Source organism: Festucalex cinctus, chromosome 5, assembly GCF_051991245.1.
Source record: "Festucalex cinctus isolate MCC-2025b chromosome 5, RoL_Fcin_1.0, whole genome shotgun sequence".
NCBI lineage: Eukaryota > Metazoa > Chordata > Actinopteri > Syngnathiformes > Syngnathidae > Festucalex > Festucalex cinctus.
In genome coordinates this window covers 15105501-15124098 of record NC_135415.1, presented here as the reverse complement: position 1 = coordinate 15124098, position 18598 = coordinate 15105501, and the positions used below count along the sequence as shown (strand labels likewise).

The following is an 18598-nucleotide window of genomic DNA, read 5'->3' as shown; positions in this document are numbered from 1 at the left end:
GTTTGAATTGAGATTGTTATAAATATCACATTTCAGTTTGGCTTCCATATAAATAATAACCGTCGCCATGGTCATCTCATACTCTCACACATAGGCTACCTCACAATAAGATTCCGGGCAAATCTGAAATGGACTGTAACCTTCACAGTCAACTTAATTTGTGAACTTCTGAATGCAAATGTTCAACGTTTTAGTACTTTTTTTGCACAACATGCGGTGATCTCCAATGACAAAATTCACAAACTTGAAATCGAAAGGATGTAGCCACTGACCTTTAGTGTCGTCAGCTGGTACAAAGAGACCGGAAGAGTCACACAGAGGCAAAGACATGGACGTTCTTGTAAATCTAATCAACCCATGAACAAATCAAACACCTTGATGTGAATTTTGTCGTTGCGAGGGAACAGCACGTTCAATAGGTAGTTGCATTCACAAGATTAGAGAAGGTTCATTTGTAAATGTTTACAGTGCTTTTGAAGATCATCCATATTCCAAATGACATGAACTTGAATTGACTCATGTATATTTTCTTATTTAGGAGACCATGACGACTCCTTCACGACATTTTGTTCGGTTGTCAAGCTAGTAGAAAGCTAAAGAAAAAAAAATCTCAGCTTCCCCTGAGCAGAAATATGTCACATCAACAGAAACTTTTTTTTTTTTTTTAAATAGTGACAAGTGATAAAACACTCCAAACACTTGGCAAACCCCCGCCGACCCTTATTGTACAGCTCATGAAGCAGGGTCGCGCCACCAATACAATACAAAGTGGGAAGAAAGATGTACTATGAGCATTTGTGGCTTTTTTTTTTTTTTTTTTTAATTGCACAGTAGGCCATTATAGAGGTTCACACCTCCTTCTTAAAGTATCAATAATAGTTTGTCCCACACCTCTTAAAAACAAGATGGATAGTGTTCTTTACAGGTTTAATCATTGCTTGCTATATTGCACAGAAAGACAGGACAAGGCAGGACAGTATTTCGCAGGCCATTTTGGTTCCAGACGACCATTTTGCGCCAGCTCGCGTCTTTTAACCCTCCTGTTATGAAGCACTGAAGTGAAATTAAGTTTAGAAGTGCGTAAAGGCATAATTAATATTAGACTTTGCAGTCATTTTCACAAGCATACAAATGCAAAATTGAAATATCTCTCTCCCCCCGCCCCCCCCCCCCCCCAAGACTTAAAAAGTCAACCTACAAGTTCAATATGATTTATAACAAATTTTTCATCTTAAAAATGATGCATTTTGCATGTGTGTTATAATTTTTTTTTTTGCCAGGCAAGTACACCACCGCGAGTTTGGGATGGGTTCATTTGTCAGTTTTGTTCAACTGTTAAAAAAATAATAAAAATACAGATACATATGAATTATACATACGTAGGATTATATATATATATATATATATGTATATATATATATGTTATACATACATACGAATTTATGTTAAGAAATAATTTTGCCCCCGTTATTTTGTTTACATTTTAAATAGCCGTACTAATATGAAAATCAAGTTTAATATTTGAGAAAACGGTGGCTATTCAAAAAGTTTTATATATTAATGATAAACATTTGAGTGATATTTGAGATTAACATAACCAGACTGAAGTTGTATATTTTCAAGAAAATTGTATAACTGTGATATATACGTATTTGAGAACAATTGTACATTATTGAGTCACATTTTCTAAAATAAACATGTAGAATTATGAGACTAAAGTTGACATTAAAAAAATAAAATAAAATAAAAAAAAATAAAAAATAAAAAATAAAAAGTTATATTTTGAGGAGTCGTATATATAATAGTCGTATATTTTCTAGATTAAAATGCTTATGAATGAGGAGAAGACATTGGGGATTAAAAGATGAATATGATAATAAATTTGTATGTTTATGATAAAATGTACATTTCAAGATAATCGCTATAATATATATATATCTTAGCATTAATATACACCTTTTCTTGAAAATATGCAAATTTATTCTTGTAATTTTATGACTAATCTCATAGAATTTCCCCTCTTTTTCCTTTTCAGCATGGCTGCAATATTTTGTAAACATCATAACAGGAGGGTTAAACGAAGAAAATCCAAATAAATTAACATAAAAATACATATTGCCAAACATGATGTGTAAACAATAAACATGCACGTTTGTGTTTGATTGTGGCAAAAAAGATATGGTAAAATAACTAGAAATTGCTGTCGTTAAAATGTAAAAACAACCTAGTAAATTAAACTTTGTATCGTTCCTGTAACAACAATAATAATAATGATAATAATAATGTTTTCCGTATACTTTACTGTTATAAATATTTACTGTATCGGTACAACTCCTCTGGCATTAACAATACTCGTCCTTCACACATTCACACGTGTAGGGTGGTGCTGTTGTGTTTTCGCCTCTATGTGCGATTGAGGGTCTGGAAGATTCTGGATATCTGCAGCATGACGGGGCCCGTCTCGGGGTCGTTCATCCACTGGGTGCTGTTCAGCGGGTTCTCCAGCATGTCCTCGAACGCTACACACAGCAGAACGTTTCAATTTGATCGATTCTATGACCACATAAGTGCACATCAGAAATAAGTTAAGACTTTATCTTCATTTTCAAGTCATACAATCTGGTTTCTGCACGAAAATATGAGCAATTAGAAAAATGTTTCAGAGGTGGGGTGTCACCCACTGGATTTTCGCTACTCACGACAACCCTCACGTGTGCGTGCGTGTACGTTTGTGTATACCAAGGAGAGTCTTGGGGTTGGTTAAACCCAACTGGACCACAGGGTTCTCCAGGATGGCCTGGAAGAGCGGACTGTTGGTGTCGATGCCTTTGTCCAGGTCCTCCGCAGACGGCTTCTTGTCCCCCAGCAGCCACTCGCACTTTAAAGTGAATGAGACAAGAAAAAAAAGTCACCCAAAAAGCATTAAAAAAAAAAAAGGATAAGTACAAATAATATGATTTCAATGATTACTTTGGTAAAAATGCGATGACAAGGGCTTGTAAAAATTAGACACACAAACACGAGACAAACGCACACATGCAACTCATTAGTCAAATGTGGACGAGTTGAGGAGTAGCTTCAGTCATACTCCAATTTCACACACAAAAATGGAATCCTCAACCGCTGAATTACATAACTGCATTCACGATGAAGAAAAAAAACAAAACAATTTTTTGTGCAACTATTCAGGATCACTAATTAGAAATGGAAACTCGATACGATTAGGGGGCCTGTTAGGAACAAATATGTGTTAAAAAATAAAAAATAAAGTCATAGAAGGGCATCAAAATCAAAGGCTTATGCAGAGCTTGCTGATGAGGCCCAGGTGCGTTGGAGCAAGGACACATCCAAAACCTGCAGGACGCCGGCCCTCGAGGGCCGAGTTTGGACACCACTGTGGTACAGGAATGTTAGTCCTTACGTAAGGAGAAATTAACTCTACAAAGAAAAATACATCTTAATTTTATTCCAAAAAATAAATAGAAATACAATTTTCCGTTTGTATGAAAATAGCAGAAGAAAAGTTTACAAGAAAAAGGTTACAGAAGTCACTTTTTAGTTATGGGGGAAAAAAAAAAAAAAAAAAAAAAATTCCCTGTCTCAGAAAAGCCAGAAGTCACGAAAAAAAAGAAAAAGTTTATTTTATGAGTAAAATTGAGAACATTAACAAGATTTTTTTTTTTTTTAAAGTTGTTCCAAGACCAAAAAAATTACATGAAAAAAAAATAATTGTACAAGAAAAGGGTTGTGCTATCACATGAAAAATGTAGAAAATGTTATTTAAAAAATGCATTAATATTACAAGAAAAAAGAAATTTTAAGTCGCTCCAATACAAACAAAATTACAAAAAAATATATAATTGTACAAGAAAAGGGTTGTGCTTTCACATGAATAATATGAGGAAAACACTATTTAAAATATGTATTAATATTACAACAAAAAAGACATTTTAAGTTGATCCAATACAAACAAAATTACAAGAAAAATAAATAAATTGTGCGAGAAAAGGGTTGTGCTTTCATGTGAATAATATGAGGAAAATGCTATGTAAAAAATGCATTACAAGAATTATTTATTTTTTTTTCCTAAGAAGAGAATTTTTATCTAAAAAAAAAAAAAAGCATTTTAATTTTATACGAATAATGTGGTTATATTTACAAGACATAAATTTTATAAGAATAAAAACCTAGAAAATAGAAATTTTATTTAAAAAAAAATGTTAAAAATGTTTTGTTACCTTATTCTTTACTGCACAACCGATTTCTGTTTCATGTACAGCACTTTGTATACAGTAATGCCTGTTTTTAAAGCGCTTTATAAATAAAGTTGAGTTGAGTTATATGAATAATGTGGTTATATTAATAAGACATTTTATAAGAAAAAAAAATAGAAAATAGAAAAAGAAATGTTATTTTAAAAAAGTATTTTATACGAATGTGTTTATATTTACAAGACATTTTATTAAAAAAAACAACAACTAGAAAATAGAAATGTTATTTTATATGAATAATATTGTTATATTTACAAGACATTTGAAAAAACACTTATGTGTTCATGAAAAAGTATGTCACACAAATAGTGCTTATCCATCCATCTCCCAAACCGCTTCCATGAACGCCTAAAAGAGTAACCGAGTCGTGTTACTTACCGCTGCATCTTGCTGGTTGTTGTTTACTTTGAGAGCGTCGATCACCTGCTTCTCCTCAAAGCCCATTTCCATGAGAGCAAACACGGCCTGGAAAGCAAGAGGCCTCACTCAGGTGAACAGGAAGTGCGCCAAGTTTGGAGAGTAAATAACGACAGAACGGTCACACACTCTTGAGTCGGGCCTGAACTCCCTTTTCCGGCGAATCCTCTTGAAAATCTCCGTCAGGTCGTCTTGTCTGCTGCTGCTGCTCTCATCTGTGCCGGACAGGCTGCGTTGCGGCGCGGATGATGAGCAGGACGGCGTTTTGGAGGAGTCGGCGGCCGACGGGCCTCCTGGGGCGGAGTTGGGGTTAGCGGAGGCTCCGGCTGCCGTAGCAGTAGCGGAAGACGATGAGGAGTCTTGACTGGGGAGCGGCGTGTCCACGCTGGGGTCGTCAACGTGCTCGATCAGCCATTCCATGGCCTGAGTCACCGACATGCTGCGTTGGACGACAACAACAACAGTTTGGCTAAGTGAAGTATGAAGTAGGGCTAAAGTCTGAAAAAGTGGCACAAGGAGGCGCAATATAGGGGCCCGACGGATTAATTGGCCGGCGATTACAATTAGTATTCAAACATCGGCCAAAACAATCAGCAAATTGGGCTAAATGGACGATTATTTTCCCCTTAAAACGTTATCGAAGAAAACCAAAGTTACCGACGCTGTCAAAGTACCCTGACTGCACCATTATGCTTGCGTAGCTTTAACAACTAGCAAGTGTGTAGTGTATGTTATTCTGTTGTCCCTAAACGTCCTTTAAGCCGTTTAATGACACCGCAGTTGGATTAAACTGTAAAACGAAATATACAACATTAATAATTACATTCTGCTGTATATTTAAATACAAAACATGCGTCGTTTTTAAAACACCCGCTAGCCTAGCGCTAACAGGAAGTTAGTAAATGCTAACAGGAAGTTAGCATCGACTTCAAATCTTGTAGGAACACGTACCCACAGATGAGATAACGCTACGCAAAGGCACAAATTCTTCCCAAATGTGTGAAAAAGTAGTTATTTTAATAGAATTCAATCGCAACTTTCTTCTGTACTCACTTTAAGTGTGTGCGGTGTACGCCATGGATACATGGCACCACATTGCCCCCAAGAGGCCAAAACGCACAGGAACAGTCAGTATTTGTTCTTACTGTTTTTTCAGTTGCTATTATTTTAGTTTATTCTATTCTTATTTCACATTCTTCTTGGTTTTATTTTGTCACTGTCCTTTCATGTTACGTTATAAAGTTGATATTCCAAGGATTCAAAGACTTTCTTTACTCAAAAATCAAGGACGTAAACATTCAAGGATTTTTTTTTTTTTTTTGGTCTTAACACACATTTCCATGACATAGCAGAAATACAATCCCGAGGTTATCCCATTAAGTCCCAAGACTTGTGAAAATAACAAGACAAAAATGTATAAAAGGCAGATTAATCGGTAATCAGTATTTTTTTTTCTGCAAAAAATCATTATCGGCCTAAAAAAAAAAAAAAAAAAAAAAAAAAAAAAAAAAAAAAATGCATATTGGTCGGGCCCTACGCTATATTAAAAAAGAAAAAGACTCACTGGTTGAGTCTGAGGGCTTTGATGGCTCTGCTCTCGGGGAAGCCCATCTCGGTGAGTTGCTGGAGGGCCGCGTCGTCCACGCGATCGTCCTCGTCCTCATCCAGCATGTCTGCGGGCGCAGCACAAGACGCGGGTTACGAGACGCAAAATTGTCTGCCTTTTTTCAAATTCAGCGGGGCACAGTACGCTACCGTTGGCCTTTTTGAAAAGCTCCACTGCGTCCGGGTTCAAGGCCAGAAGCTTCTGGGCCACTTCAATGAGGGACACCAGGATCTTTCGCAGCTCCGTCTGAAACTGGAAGACGTCCGGCAGTTCTTTTTTTTTCTTTTTCTTTGGCAGTCCTCATGAGGACCGCCCCAACGAGGATGAATGAGTTGGACTTACGTCTCTGATGTTGTGCTGCGTGACAGTGCGGTCTGAGTGGCGAGTGTTGAGGTTGGCGGTGGCCTTCAAGATGGCGTCCTTGTCCGGGGCCTTGTTGTCCTGTTTTTTCTGACCACACACAAAAGCGGAGCGAAAGAGATAGCAGGAGCATTCTTGTAGCCGTCATGAAATCTTAACTGATGAACCATGTTCAAATTTGTTATTCTGATAAAAATTCTTTGATTGGTGCTGCAGGGCTCACAAAACCCTAACAAACAGACTCAGGGACAGCTTTTACACCGGAGCAATTCATGCTCTAAATAAACATAAAAAAACAACACACTGGAAATAATTATAACTATAAACTATCACATTCCTCTGGCCATCCAATTTTTGTACTCCTGTCAATCTTCAACCTTACCTCAATATGCTACTATTTAATAACATAAGCAACTACTTGTAAATCAACTCGTGCAATTCATAGTAGTATTAATTTCATACTTTTCTTAATGTGCACTGCTAATTCACTTTACCTTTACATTTGGGCATGACTGCAATTCTGCACTAGTGAATTCATGTTCTTGTTCTTCTAACTTTGCCATTTGACTCTAATTTTATTCTGCTGTTTTATTGTTTATACTTATTACCTTTAATCTGGGTCAAATGAAGTAGTGCTCCCAATTTCATTGTACACCTGTTGTACAATGACAATAAAAGCCATTCCTTTATTTTCTAATATAGCTTGTCATATTTTGGTTTTGTGATTTATTTTCTCCCCGCCATATATTTGAGTTAATATTTCCTTTAGTTTTTATTTTGTGCATTTTTTTTTTCCAACTAATATTTTATACTGTGTAATTCTTTGCATTTTTCCAATATAACTGTACATTTTCCCCTCAAACACTATTTGTTGATTTTTCATCAAATTTTGTGCTTTAAATATTTTGTATTTGTTCCTAATATTTTTGTAGGTTTTTTGTTTTTAAGATTTTTAGACTTTTTTTTTTTTAAAGGATAATTGCTTTTGCTCTTGAGATGTACAGGACTGTCTCAGAAAATTAGAATATTGTGATAAAGTCCTTTATTTTCTGGAATGCAATTAAATAAGCAAAAATGCCATACACTCTGGATTTGTTACAAATCAACTGAAATGCAAGCCCTTTATTGTTTTAATATTGCTCATTATGGCATTTGTTTTTACTTAGTCTGAGGAAATATTCTAATATTTTGAGATAGGATATTTGAGTTTTGTTTAAGCTGTAAGCCGTAATCAGCAATATTAAAATAATAAAGCTTGCAATATTTCAGTTTATTTGTCATGAATCCAGAATGTATGACATTTTTGTTGTTTTTAATTGCATTACAGACAATAAAGAACTTTATCACAATATTCTAATTTTCTGAGACAGTCCTGTATACCTAATGTTTTGACTCATGGCCTCACCATTAGCATAGCACTGAGTCACTGACATGTGCATTTCTTTTAGCAATACTTTGATAACACTGAGATCCTTTTCTTCATTTCAGAGTCCACAGGTCCTACCTTTTCTTCTGTGCACACCTCGGCCATTTTGGGAGGGGTTGGCGGCGGCCTTTTCTTTATTAGCAGCAAAACGTCTAAGGAAAAATAAATACATAAACAAATAAAGACTGGCTCTTTGTGACGTCGTCAAGATGGTGGGATTTTGCGAGTTTGATAGAATTGTTTGCTCGCTCACTACCTTTATCTTTGAGGCTTTCATCCGCCACCGTTTTGGTGTCGCTGAGCACTCGCTCTGTTGCAACGTGTATGAGCTTGTGGTGGGTCAGCATCTTGGGGTCGTCCAAATTTCCGTGCACACACTGAAAACAAACAACATGAACACACAAACCCTTGATTAAATTATTATTATTAAACCAAAACATAGGTAGAACAACACATGCCAATCTTTCATTCCATCCTCCCTCGCTTTACCACTGACTTTTATCTTTCTGTCTATCTCTTCTTCCTTCCTTTCATATATCCTTGTCTATCCCTCCATTATTCCATTAGTACTCTATCCTTCCTTCCTGTCTTCATACCACCCTGCCACCCTCCTGCCTTTCCTTCATTCTTCTTTCCTCACTTACCATCCTGGCTCCCTCACTAGGTCCCGTCCATCTTTCCTTTATTCCTCTAGTCATCCTTGATTCACCCTTCCACCTTTCTGTCCTTTCTCCCATGATCATATTCATCCTTCTGTTCATAACATCCTCGTTTTCTTCCTTCTATCATTCATCCTTCCATTAATTCTTTCCTCTCATCCTTGTTTAATTCCTTCCTGCTTTCCCCCATTATGTTTCTTTCTGCCCTTTCCTTCATCCTTCAGTTCATCTCTTTCCTCCCTTCCCTTCAAACATCCTCGTTTCCCTCCATCCTCTCATCCATCTTCCCTTTCCCTCTACAGCCCCATTTTACCCATTCATACATCAGGTTCCTTTATCCATCCTTCCTCTTTTTCTTTCTCCCTTACATGCATACTTGCTTCATCATTCCCCCTTACCTCCTTTTGTACGATCTACAACAAAGTCTATATTTATTGTCTCGTTCATTCAATAAATGACAACTTTATTGCTACTCTTCAACAGACACTTCACAGCAACACATGCGCTGCTTTGATACGTCCACACACACACACACACCAAAAAATATCACTTCACAAAGATAATGACGATTCCACACGTGTTGAGGTCCCTAATGTTATGACCGGAGAGTACACTACACAAACTGTAAGGCTAATAAAACTCAATACTACTGTGCAATGTGTCATAATAAATGTCATAAATATAGCTACATCCAAAAAGGGAAAGTTAGCTGCTATCATCGGAGAGGGAGGGAAGGCAACCGAGCCTAAAAATAGCCACAGCCAGCGAGCCAACCCGCTCGCCATTTAAATTAACTTAACTATAAATACGAGGGCAGGGTAACACTGACACTCGCAGACGAAACTTCACAAGACGAACCGGCATTTAAAAAAAAAAAAAAAAAAAAAAAGAGGAAAAGCTCACATGTTTCAAGCACTTCTCCTTGAGTTTCTCCACCGTGCTGTCTTCCGGGATCTCCTCCAGCCACTCGGCACCGTCCACAGTGCAGATGTGAATCTTCAACACTTTACCAGCGAACATCTTCTCTTCCTGGACGAACATGACGGCCCCGGTTTTTGCTTTTTCGGGCTAAAAAAAATAAATAAATGTCTTTTAGCTTAGCAGCGGTTGTTATTTAATGAGGCGTCCCCCTCTACAACCACCGCTACCATCCACCGCCTCCTCCTCCTCCGGCTAGCTATCTAGCAAAGCTTGCAGGCGGTTGTGTCACAGCTAGCGGCGGCTAACGGCTAAATCTTTTGGCTGAGGGACATTTTCGGGTAATCGGTGGCCGGCGAGCTCGCTCCGTGGCCCGGCCCAAAAGCATTGACTTATTCCTGCACCACCTCCCCTACAGCCTCTTTAGTTACCAGGCGCCAACGACGAGCTACGATGACAGCCAGGCGAGCCTATTTTTACTGTCACGGTTGAACTTTGAACTGCAACAGTGGTGGCGGCGGTGCATCATGGGAAAGGTAGTCTCACATTCCCCCGTTTAAAAAAAAAACCTGACTAACTGATACTTACTATATATTTTGTAATTATTTAATAATAGCATAAATTGTCATATGTATCAATTAAATTAATAATTTAAAACATTAAAACGTACTAGACTACTCATACGCAATTATACGCTTGCTCCAGCAGGGGGAGACATTATTCATAAAACGCAAGGCTTGCCCTCAGGCAGTTTGTTTTGTATATCGCTGGCGTCGAGTCAAAACATCGTAAGTCACAATTTGGAAAATTTCATATTAAAAAAAAAAATAATAATAAAAAAAACTATACTTTTATATATATATATATATATATATATATATATATATATATATATATATTACTGGATATATAAATGTTTTGTGTTTTTCAGATTTAACATTTTAAATTGTAAGCAATTTTGCACATAATTGCTTGGGCTAATCTCTGCATAAATGCAACTAATAACTTTTGCCTGTTGATAGTGATACATATAAAATGTGTTCCACAAGGGTCTGCACTAAATCCACAGATATCATACCCCACCTAAATGTCATTATACTGGTAGCCCTGTGTTTCATACTTGATGTTCTTTTACATTTCTGGCCTAAATGTGTTTTTCATACGAATAATCACTGCAATTCTGACTTTCTCTTTCACTCCTACCCTAACCCCTTAGTGAAAGACTTGCACATTCCAACTTGTGGATACTTTTGGTTAAACAAATAACCCACTTTAATCAAAGCTTTACAGTATTCAAAATCAAACAATTGTGGCTCATTAAAATACAAAGACAATTTTAAGACAAACAGGTATTTTTTTTTAATTATATAGAGAAACATTTCTTACACACCGAAAATATGGGTGAACTGAATTTCTATGTCAGTCATATCTTTTTACAAAACAAACCCTATACCAGGGTGAATGTGTGCAACTGTATTAATGTACACTCATTTTCTTTTGTAGCAAAAACATTTGAGAGCGCACACAAATTTATTTTATGCTTTAAGACATCAGATTTCTTCAACAAAATCCTGCTTGCACAAGGAATGCATGAGTTATTCACAACATGGGAGAACACAGCCATAGGCTCAAACTAATCGGAGGGAAGTGTTTTTTTTTCCTTGACTCCCTCTGTTTAACAAGTATAGACTCAGTGGCTAAACGGGCCAGTTTGTCAAAATGTCACAGGGCTTAATATAAAGCCTGTTTTAACACAGCCGATCTCCAAGATGGCCTTTAAACTGTACATATGTGTCTTTCCTTTTGTTCAGACATTTACATACAAAAAAACAACACATACGTCTGTAACACTCACTGGAGGTTCTCTGCGGAATGCCTCCTGAATGCAATTTTCTTTATGAACAAAGATTATACAACAAATGGAACCAAAAATGAGAACAAATAAATAGCCAGTGTATGTTTGAAAAAGGAAAAGAAAATAACAAGTAGAAACTGCATTTACCATCAACTTCTAATAGCCAGGCAATGTGTTTAAATAAAGGCATTAATAAATAAAAATGAAAAAAAAAATAGAGGATGAAAGGGATGTGCTTTTGTTAGTTAAAATGGTGATTCCAAGCTACGGGAATGATTCAATTTACATGACTTATTATTTACTACAAATATTTTTTCTAAAGTAGAGCACCCTACTCTAAAAAAATTCACATTGAGCTTTCAGATGACATTTCAGGACGAACTTGAAATGCATTACAAATTTACTTTGACCTTCGATAAACTATTGAATGCACATGTCCAATGTTTCAGCACCTTTTTACCTGCAAAATTCACCACATGTATTTGATCCATGAAAAGCTCAACGGATTTCCTCCTCTATGCCTTTTCTGTGACTCTTCCAGTCTCACTGTTGCGACCTGATTATGACACTCAAAAGCTCAGTGGCCACTTCAGTCCTGTTTGAAGCCCCGGCATAAGGATGTTTTGGGAGGAAATGGCCACTGAGCTTCGACTGTCATCAGCAGGTTAAACGGAGAGACTGGAGGAATCACAGAAAGGCACAGAAGTGGAAATTCACTCCCAGCCATATTCACAGAAGCAACCCCTTTCATTCCCGGCTATTTTACTGGATTTTTATTGATTTTGCAAGGCCCACATAACATTGTGTTCTATTGCTATAAAAACATGTAACCTATCAAAAGAAAGATTAGCGTCTCTTCTTTCATTGGGAAAAAACAAAGTATATTTCTATCTGTTTCCGTTTTGCAGCAATTAGCATTACAATATTGCTAAGTTTCATCATTATTCACAAATCTATTTAGAATTGTGAGTCATTGAGCTTTTTTCCCCTGGTTGATCTCTTCTCTGCTGCCACCTGCTGGCCATTTGTGTAATAACTACCTTTTTTCCCAACTGTTCTTTGCAGTTAAGAGGCTGCATCAAAGCCTTCTGTATGCTCTGGCGCTAGCATAATTAAAAAATAAAATAAAAATAAAATAAAATAATAACAAAAAACGTATAAATACGTCTTTGGGACACTTAAAACATTCAAAATAGAACGTATTTATACGTTTTTGGGAGCAAATGAGTTAAGCCGACATTAAGCTTTTTTGAGTGTTGTCCTCCAGTTAAATTTGAACTGGTACTGGCCTCGTATACAAGCATTTATGATACATAATGATTTTTAAATTTAACATTTAAATTATTATTTAATATTTAGTGCCTTTAAGTAAATATTTAAGCTTTTAAAAATATTCATGGTGTATAGTTATTTTTTTCTGAGTAGCTATATATATATATATATATATATATATATATATATATATATATATATATATATATATATATATATATATATATATATATATATATGTATATATATATCATACTAAATAAAATACTCTATTAATTTAAAATAATATATTTGTTGTAAAAAAAAACAAAAAAAAAAAACGTGTTCATCTCATTGTATTTATTTATGGGATTTGTAGTTTTTTTTTTTTTGTTGTTTGTTTTTTGTTTTTTTGTTAGGTAGGTGGTGGCCTGACATCGGACCCTGATTCTAAAAAGGCAAAGTGCATTTTAGGTTCATCCTAAAAATTCACCGCAAAGCCCAATATCGCTCACTTTTTGTAAGTAATGTATATGACTTGGCTCAATAAAATGGTGGGAAAGACTCCTATAAAGTATATAAAATAGTCCAACTTGCCATTTTTTCGTTCTTTTTTTTTTTTTTTTTTTTTTTAAACAAAAATATACCAGGTCACTATTGCAAAAGAGATTGTAAATCTCACTGAGTTTTTAACCTGGTTAAATAAAAAAAAATAATAAAAAATACAAAATATGGAGTAGCTGGTGCGTTTTTCACTTGAACTGCTCCGGGAGGTGTCCCATCTGGGCCGGCATGCTGGTGGGCGGACTGGAGATGCCCTCCGACCAGTCCGACACGTTGGACTGCGGCGAGGAGCTGGACCACTGGTCCGGCGAGCCCGGCGAGGGCGTCAGAAAGGGGTGGTCTGGAACCTGGACCTGATGGCTGGGGGTGTTGCCGTCCACGGGGCCCGAGTAGCTGTGCTGCGAGGGCGGCGTGAGGAACTGGGCGCTCATGATCTGAGCCTCCTGGGGCAGGATGGTGCGGATGGGCATGGCGCCCTGCTGGAGCTTTGACGGGCTCAGGTCGGCGTTGATGAAGTTCTGGTTCTGGAGTTGCTGGAGGTTCTGCATCTGCTGCATGATGGGATTGCAGAGGCGGTTGCCGGGAATGCCGGCGTAGGCCATCATCTGTGGGTGAGCGTTATGGGGGGCGCTCATCATCCCGTGGTGACCGCCGCCCCTCATGGCGCCGAACTGCATCCTGGACATCCAATCGCACTGGCCGGCGGAGCCCGACACGGGCATGTGAGTGAGGCGGGGCGGAAGCGGGTCGAACTGCATCCGGGCCAGCTCCTGCTTGCTCGGCATGACCATGTGGCCCACGCCCATGTGAGGGTCCGACATGGTTTGGAGGTGGCCCAGCGCCGCTGGCGTCATCACGGGCGGGGACGCGGCATCCGAGCCGTAGCCGCGCGGCGACTCCAGCGAGTCCACGGGGGACAAAACGGCCGAGCTGTCCAACAAGCCGCCGGGCGGCTTCCCGTCCTGAGAGTTCTTCTTCTTCACTTTCGTGTCTTTGGCGTCCTTGCAGACCTTGGCGGCGGGCTTGCGAGCCTTCTTGCCGCCCGCCGGTCCCTGGCCCTGAGGCAGCGGCTGCTTCATGGCGCCCAGGTAGCCGTTGGGTGAGCAGAGCGGGGGCGACAACGCGGTCGCCAGGCCGCCTCCGTGCATGGGGGGGCTGCGCACCAGGTTGTACTCGTCCATCAGACGGACGATGTCGTGATGCATTCGCTCCTGGGCGATGTCACGTGGGAGTCGGTCCATGTGATCCGTGATCTCCCGGTTGGCGAAGTGGTCCAGCAGGACTTTGGCCGTCTCGTAGCTTCCTTCCCGGGCCGCCAGGAATAGCGGCGTCTCCTCCTGAGGTGAACACAACAAGACACATGAAGCTTTTAATTTTTTCTATCTATCCATCCATCCATCCATCATTCCATCCATCCATCCATCCAGCTTTTTGTTATTTAGTGTTTTCGCTATACTTGACAATGTTTTAGTACCTTGTTGTTCTGCATGTCCTTGTTGGCGCCGCTCTTGAGCAGCACGATAGCGGCCGTTACGTTATTCACAGCAGCGGCCCAGTGTAATGCTGATTTGCCTGAAAGGACAAACACAAGATGATACACAAAAATTCTTGCTTTCGTAATAATTTCAGAATTTGTTATCCATCCATCCATCCATTTTCTTGACCGCTTATTCCTCACAAGGGTCGCGGGGGCTGCTGGCGCCTATCTCAGCTGGCTGTGGGCAGTAGGCGGGGGACACCCTGGACTGGTTGCCAACCAATCGCAGGGCACACAGAGACGAACAACCATCCACACTCACAAGCACACCTGGGGACAATTCGGAGCGCTCAATTAACCTGCCATGCATGTCCGGAGACCTCAGAACTGGGAAGCGGAGGTGCTAACCACTCGACCACCGTGCCGCCCAGAATTTATTATTTATTTATTAATTTATTTTTTTACCAAAATCATCAATGGCGTTGACGTCGGCATGGCAATTGATGAGCTCGTCCACCATGCCCTCCACAGCTAGCCTGGCGGCCAAGATGAGAGGGGTGGTGCCGTCATTCATGCGGGCGTCCAGATCGGTGGCGCGGTTTCTTATTAGAATCTGTACACATCAAATATTTGAGTCAACATACAGGCACGGATTACATACTTTTTGGGAAATATTTTGTTGTATCCATCCATCCATCCATCCATCCATCCATCCATCCATCCATCCATTTTCTTATTTCTTAACCGCTTATTCCTCACAAGGGTCACAGGGGTGCTGGAGCCTATCCCAGCTGGCTTCGGGCAGTAGGCGGGGTACACCCTGAACTGGTTGCCAGCCAATCCAGGTATTTTGTTGTATTTTTTGTTAAATATTTTAGTATATATTTGGTTTTTTTCTTCTAATATCTTTGTATTTTTCATATATTGTATTTGAAAAAAATAATTTTCTATCATTTTGCTGTTTATCGGCTTTTGATGTATATTTAGTTCAATATGTTATTGTGTTCCATTTTTCACCAATATATTTATAATTTTATTTATAATTTTTTGCCAAAGTGTATGTTGAAATATTTGTCCTTTTCCAAATTCAATATTCTTTTATTTATGTATTTTTATCAAAATATTTTTTATTTTCCCCCAAAATATTGTTCTAATTTCATCTTGACATTTTAGTTTTGTTTTTTTGGCTAACCTTGTTCTCATTTTTTTCTAATTTGTGTGGATTTTTTTTTTTGTCTAACATTTGTGTAGTTTTTAGTCTTCTTTTTGGCTATAGTATTATTAAAAATTAGAAAAATTATTGTATTTGCATTCTTGCACTGCATTTTTTTTCCAAATCAAATCATCTATAAGCCTAGGTTGAAAATGTAATCAAATGTTCTACTAAAGTAGATTCTTAAAAAATAAAATTAAATAAATAAAATGGCAAAAGTGGAATTACTCATTCAACTGTATTACTTAAATATAAGTAAACAAAATTACACACTCTGAAAAGTATTTAACTACAAAAGTAAAAAATTATTATTTACTGTCTCAATTACAAACAATTTAGATTTATGTGATATAATTTATGATACATTTTTGAACATCAGAAGCCAGTGATTTTTAACAAACAAATGATTTGATGTATTTATTTTTTTAAATAAAGAGGCAACTTTTGAATTCCTATTGCATTTATAATCATGAGTGGTTCCTTAGAAAAATCCTCTACCATGGACCAAAATGTTTGCGAACCCCCGTCGTCTGACCTGGAAGACGCCCTGCGCGTCGGCGGCCACGGCGGCGTGCAGCGGGGTCCTGCCCATGTTGTCCTGGATGTTGGCGTCGGCGCTGGCCTCCAGCAGCCGCTTGGCGGCGTCGGAGCGGGCGTAGCGGGCGGCCAGGTGCAGCGCCGTCTCGCCGGTGCGGTCCGTCTGGTTGTGGAGGCTGGCGCCCTGGTAGATGAAATCGTTGATGACGTTGGCCGAGGCGTCCTCCTCCTCCTCGCTGTTGCCCGTCTCCAGGCCGCCGCCGCTGCACGACGCGATCATCAGTGGTGTGAATCCGTCTGAGGTGGGCAGAGGCAAAAAAAAGTGGGAGACAGTTCAGGAACTAAAGGCCATACAGATCCACCATACTTAAAGGTTGAAAGAAAAAAAAAGAAAGCAGAGGAAGGAAGAAAATCGGGTGCACTTCAAAGCAAAGACCGATCAAAACAACAAACAAATTGAATAATGGATTTCGATCGAGGCTTTGGCTTCAAGAAGAAAAGTGAAGCTGGGGGGATGGAAAAAAGGTGAAGCGTAACATCTGACTGAGCGAGACTCGGACGGGCTTTCCTCCTCTTCAAAAGGAATCGCGGGGCTGCAGATCCCGAAGATTTGGTCGATCCCAGCGCATCGATCGGCAACGGCGGGGGCGAAAAAAAGTGAGCAGGCTACTTGTTAACCCTATTACTTTGATTTGTCCTCTCTTCTTTTCTGGGGATTTGGCATGTAGGGCTGGGGAAAAAAAAAACTTCGACCAAGTTGACTAGGTCGAGCATAAAAATATGTTGGCATAAACTCTTTGGCCTGAGGCTTCGTCATCCGATTCCTTGAGTAATTGATGAACCAGTCGATATGATAATCAATTATCAAAAGATTGGATAGTGACAGCACTGTTATCGTGTGCTACAAACCGCTTATTCCTCACAAGGGTCGCGGGGGTGCTGGAGCCTATCTCAGCTGGCTCTGGGCAGTAGGCGGGGGACACCCTGGACTGGTTGCCAGCCAATCGCAGGGCACACAGAGACGAACAACCGTCCATACTCACACGCACACCGAGAGACAATTCGGAGCGCCCAATTAACCTGCCAAGCATGTCTTTGGAATGTGGGAGGAGACCGGAGGACCCGGAGAAGACCCACGAAGGTACGGGGAGAACATGCAAACTCCACCCAGGAAGGCCGGAGCCTGGACTTGAACCCAAGTCCTGAGTACTGGGAGGCAGACATGCTAACCACTCTCCACCGTGCCGCCATAGTTGAGTGTCAAAAGACCTAAAATTAAAATTAATTGCCCGCATCGACAGATTAGGAAAACATTTTGAGACATTAAAAGTTTGCAATTGAATTTAAATTTACAAATAAAATTGTGTGAGGAAAAAAAAGCTAAATGTTATACAATATCACACTTTTCATTTAAAAATTGTTTTTTTTAACCCCTAAAGAAAATTCCATGTACTGCTTTCTTTAAAATTTGAAGTATCTTATGGCACACTATTTCAATATTTATTTTATTTATGTATATATATTTTTTTAAAGTTCGTAACTTATTTTGTAAATACAAACTGAAGTAAATTCCCTCTTCCTTCCATTCGCCTTCTCAGTCAAAACCGTTTGGACATCACTCGGTTAGAAAATGGAGGCCCATTACTGGCGCAATGATTAACCTGATCAGGAATCAACGTGCACCACACCACCCCCTTATCCCAACCGCCCTCAGGCGTCGGCTGCTTTGAAGAAGATCCCTGGCCTGCAGCAACTCCCACGTGCACACCAACGCAAATCACACACTGACAACGTGATGTGCTTTGACGGGAAGCACAAGACACGCACATGCTAGCACCGGGCTACTTTAGAAGCGCGTCATTACATTTGACACGTGCCTGATCATTTTATCATAATTGTTCATTTTACCAAATGTGATAACGGGAACAACAATATCAGAAGATCCTACATGAGCAAAATGATTAATAACCTGATGAGATTTACAAAAGATAATAAAGAGGCAAATGAGGAAAAGGACCTTTAAAAATGTTTAATGAAAAAAAAT

General features: G+C 39.1%; 2 protein-coding genes across 4 annotated transcripts in view; both read right to left on the bottom strand.

The window, feature by feature from the left end:
• Positions 1-1174: 1174 nt before the first annotated feature.
• Positions 1175-10152, bottom strand: ubac1 (UBA domain containing 1). 2 transcript variants are annotated; one of them, XM_077522808.1, is made up of 10 exons: positions 9643-10152; positions 8337-8457; positions 8159-8232; positions 6637-6744; positions 6444-6546; positions 6253-6361; positions 4818-5127; positions 4650-4736; positions 2740-2878; positions 1175-2519 (listed from the first exon to the last, which is right to left on the bottom strand). In XM_077522808.1, exons 1-10 carry the CDS (start codon positions 9778-9780, stop codon positions 2404-2406), a joined length of 1305 nt encoding a protein of 434 aa, XP_077378934.1. In that variant the 5' UTR covers positions 9781-10152; the 3' UTR covers positions 1175-2403. The 2 variants fall into 2 exon arrangements, with proteins under 2 accessions (XP_077378934.1, XP_077378935.1); XM_077522809.1 differs by lacking the exon at positions 9643-10152 and adding an exon at positions 9138-9249.
• A 2871-nt stretch (positions 10153-13023) lies between these two features.
• notch1b (notch receptor 1b) overlaps positions 13024-18598 on the bottom strand; it is a 54433-nt gene continuing 48858 nt past the window's right edge. For both annotated transcript variants that reach the window (XM_077521620.1, XM_077521621.1), the window contains exons 31-34: positions 16553-16851; positions 15270-15417; positions 14802-14899; positions 13024-14664 (exon numbers count right to left, since the gene is read on the bottom strand). In XM_077521620.1, coding sequence (XP_077377746.1) covers positions 13516-14664; positions 14802-14899; positions 15270-15417; positions 16553-16851 — 1694 coding nt within the window. In that variant the 3' untranslated portion in view covers positions 13024-13515. The remainder of the gene's footprint in view (positions 14665-14801; positions 14900-15269; positions 15418-16552; positions 16852-18598) is intronic.

Bases quoted from the DNA above. Each gene is read 5' to 3' on its own strand.
- ubac1 (XM_077522808.1), bottom strand. From the start codon at position 9,780: ATGTTCGTCCAGGAAGAGAAGATGTTCGCTGGTAAAGTGTTGAAGATT. The intron at 8,458-9,642 runs GTGAGCTTTTCC...GTTTGTTTTCAG, and splicing joins AGGAGAAGTGCTTGAAACAT to TGTGTGCACGGAAATTTGGA. The intron at 2,879-4,649 runs GTAAGTAACACG...TTCACTTTAAAG, and splicing joins ACAACCAGCAAGATGCAGCG to TGCGAGTGGCTGCTGGGGGA.